Source organism: Sinocyclocheilus grahami, unplaced genomic scaffold (genome assembly GCF_001515645.1).
Source record: "Sinocyclocheilus grahami isolate Dianchi unplaced genomic scaffold, SAMN03320097.WGS_v1.1 scaffold1990.1, whole genome shotgun sequence".
In the NCBI taxonomy this organism is placed as follows: Eukaryota; Metazoa; Chordata; class Actinopteri; order Cypriniformes; family Cyprinidae; genus Sinocyclocheilus; species Sinocyclocheilus grahami.
Genome location: NW_015507169.1, coordinates 66,627 through 68,277, shown reverse-complemented (window position 1 = coordinate 68,277; position 1,651 = coordinate 66,627). Strand labels below are relative to the sequence as shown.

The window sequence follows — 1,651 nt, the reverse complement described above, 5'->3', positions numbered from 1 at the left end:
CATTTGGACAACTTTAAAGATGATTTTCTCAATATTTAGATTTTTTTGCACCCTCAGATTCCAGATTTTCAAATAGTTGTATCTCGACCAAATATTGTCTCGATCCTAACAAACCATACACCAATGGAAGCTTATTTATTCAGCTTTCAGTTGATATATAAATCTCAATTTTGGAAAATTTGACCCTTATGACTGGTTTTGTGGTCCAGGGTCACATTTGGATGTTTAGCTGTCCAAAATCTTAAACACAAAACTAAAAGTCTTTGTTCTTTGAAGAAAACCATCCATCAAACCAAAACGGGCTAAGGCTGAAGTTAAAGATGAGAAAACACCTCCACATCCTAAAATGAGGGAATCCAGCAACTAAAACTCCCATGTCTTGTGCTTTCACAGTATTTAGAGGAAAATGATCACGTTTTACTCCTAACTCCTCCTCAGCCTCCGTACAGAGAGCGACTGTGAGCATCTTCATTTCTCCTCAGTGCTCAAACGGAGAAGTCTGGAGTCTCCAGATGTGACTTCCAGCGGTGTTCTTCATCTGTGCCGGTCACTGGAAAGACGCTTTGACACGACGCAGTGTGTCGTGGATCCGGCGAGTGGCGGGCGTCTGGATGAAGTTGGTGTGGTTGTCGGAGGCGAGGAGCGGGATGTCACATCTGCCGAAGCGTGCAAGTCGCTCACGCAGGTACGCCTGCAGCTCAAGGTCGGGAGGGTAGGAATAGAGATGCTCCTGAAACGCGTGGATCTGACTGACCACACGCGCGATGTTCCTGAGAGGAAACACACACACGAGAGACTCGACGCCTGAGTTTGGCTTTAGATGCCAAAAGAGGGAAAGAACAGCATTTGTGCATTCTGCAGAAAATCTGAGTGATATTTGTAGGGCTGCACGATTAAAGGGGTCATATGATGCGATTTCTAGTTTTACTTTTTCTTTGGAGTGTTACAAGCCGTTCGTGAATAGATAAGATCCCTAAAGTTGCAAAGACTAAAGTCTCAAACCCAAAGAGATATTCTTTATAAAAGTTAAGACGGCTAAAACAGCTCGTTCTAACACACCCCCACATGTCTACCTCACTATGTGGGAAGATTTGCATAACGCCGGCCAAATGTTCACGCAAAAAAAGAAGGTGTAATTTTTAGTCTCGCTGTATTATTGTTGCCACCGCCGCAATGTCATGAAGGCGCTGTGTGCTTCATTGTGAAAGCGAAACTACTTTGTTTGGTCTTCCAAAAGAGAACACGACTAGAAATCAGTGGTTAAGTTGTGTTTACAACACTGTTCCAGAACACTTCAACCCAAATATTCAGATGTGTGCAGCGCATTTTATGGAGGACTGTGTCCTGATCCTGGGAGAGTAGACTACAATGCCGGCAGTCCTGACTCACGTAAGTACGTTTTTTATTTTTAAAGAATTTGCCACTGATGATTCAAACAAGAGTTTTGAGCAGTGTAGAATAGCACTTGTTGTTTGTCATTTCTCCGATCACAAATGCAGACATGGTTTTATGTTTACACGGCGCGATGCAACGCAACGTGTAAAAAGACAACATAAGTCATTATAATCAGTAATTATGTCCCCACTGGATGCAACAAATGCCTCGTTTATAATGGGTTTTCATGTTTTTGTCTCGTCGCTCCGGCCGGACA

General features: G+C 43.1%; 1 protein-coding gene across 1 annotated transcript in view; it reads right to left on the bottom strand.

Annotated features, from left to right (window-relative positions):
* Nucleotides 1–201: 201 nt before the first annotated feature.
* The window catches only part of LOC107573641 (protein very KIND-like), a 67,168-nt gene continuing 65,718 nt past the window's right edge, over nt 202–1,651 (bottom strand). Inside the window, exon 35 of the mRNA XM_016260080.1 lies at nt 202–770. Within this exon, the coding sequence (XP_016115566.1) occupies nt 548–770 (223 nt within the window). The 3' untranslated portion in view covers nt 202–547. The remainder of the gene's footprint in view (nt 771–1,651) is intronic.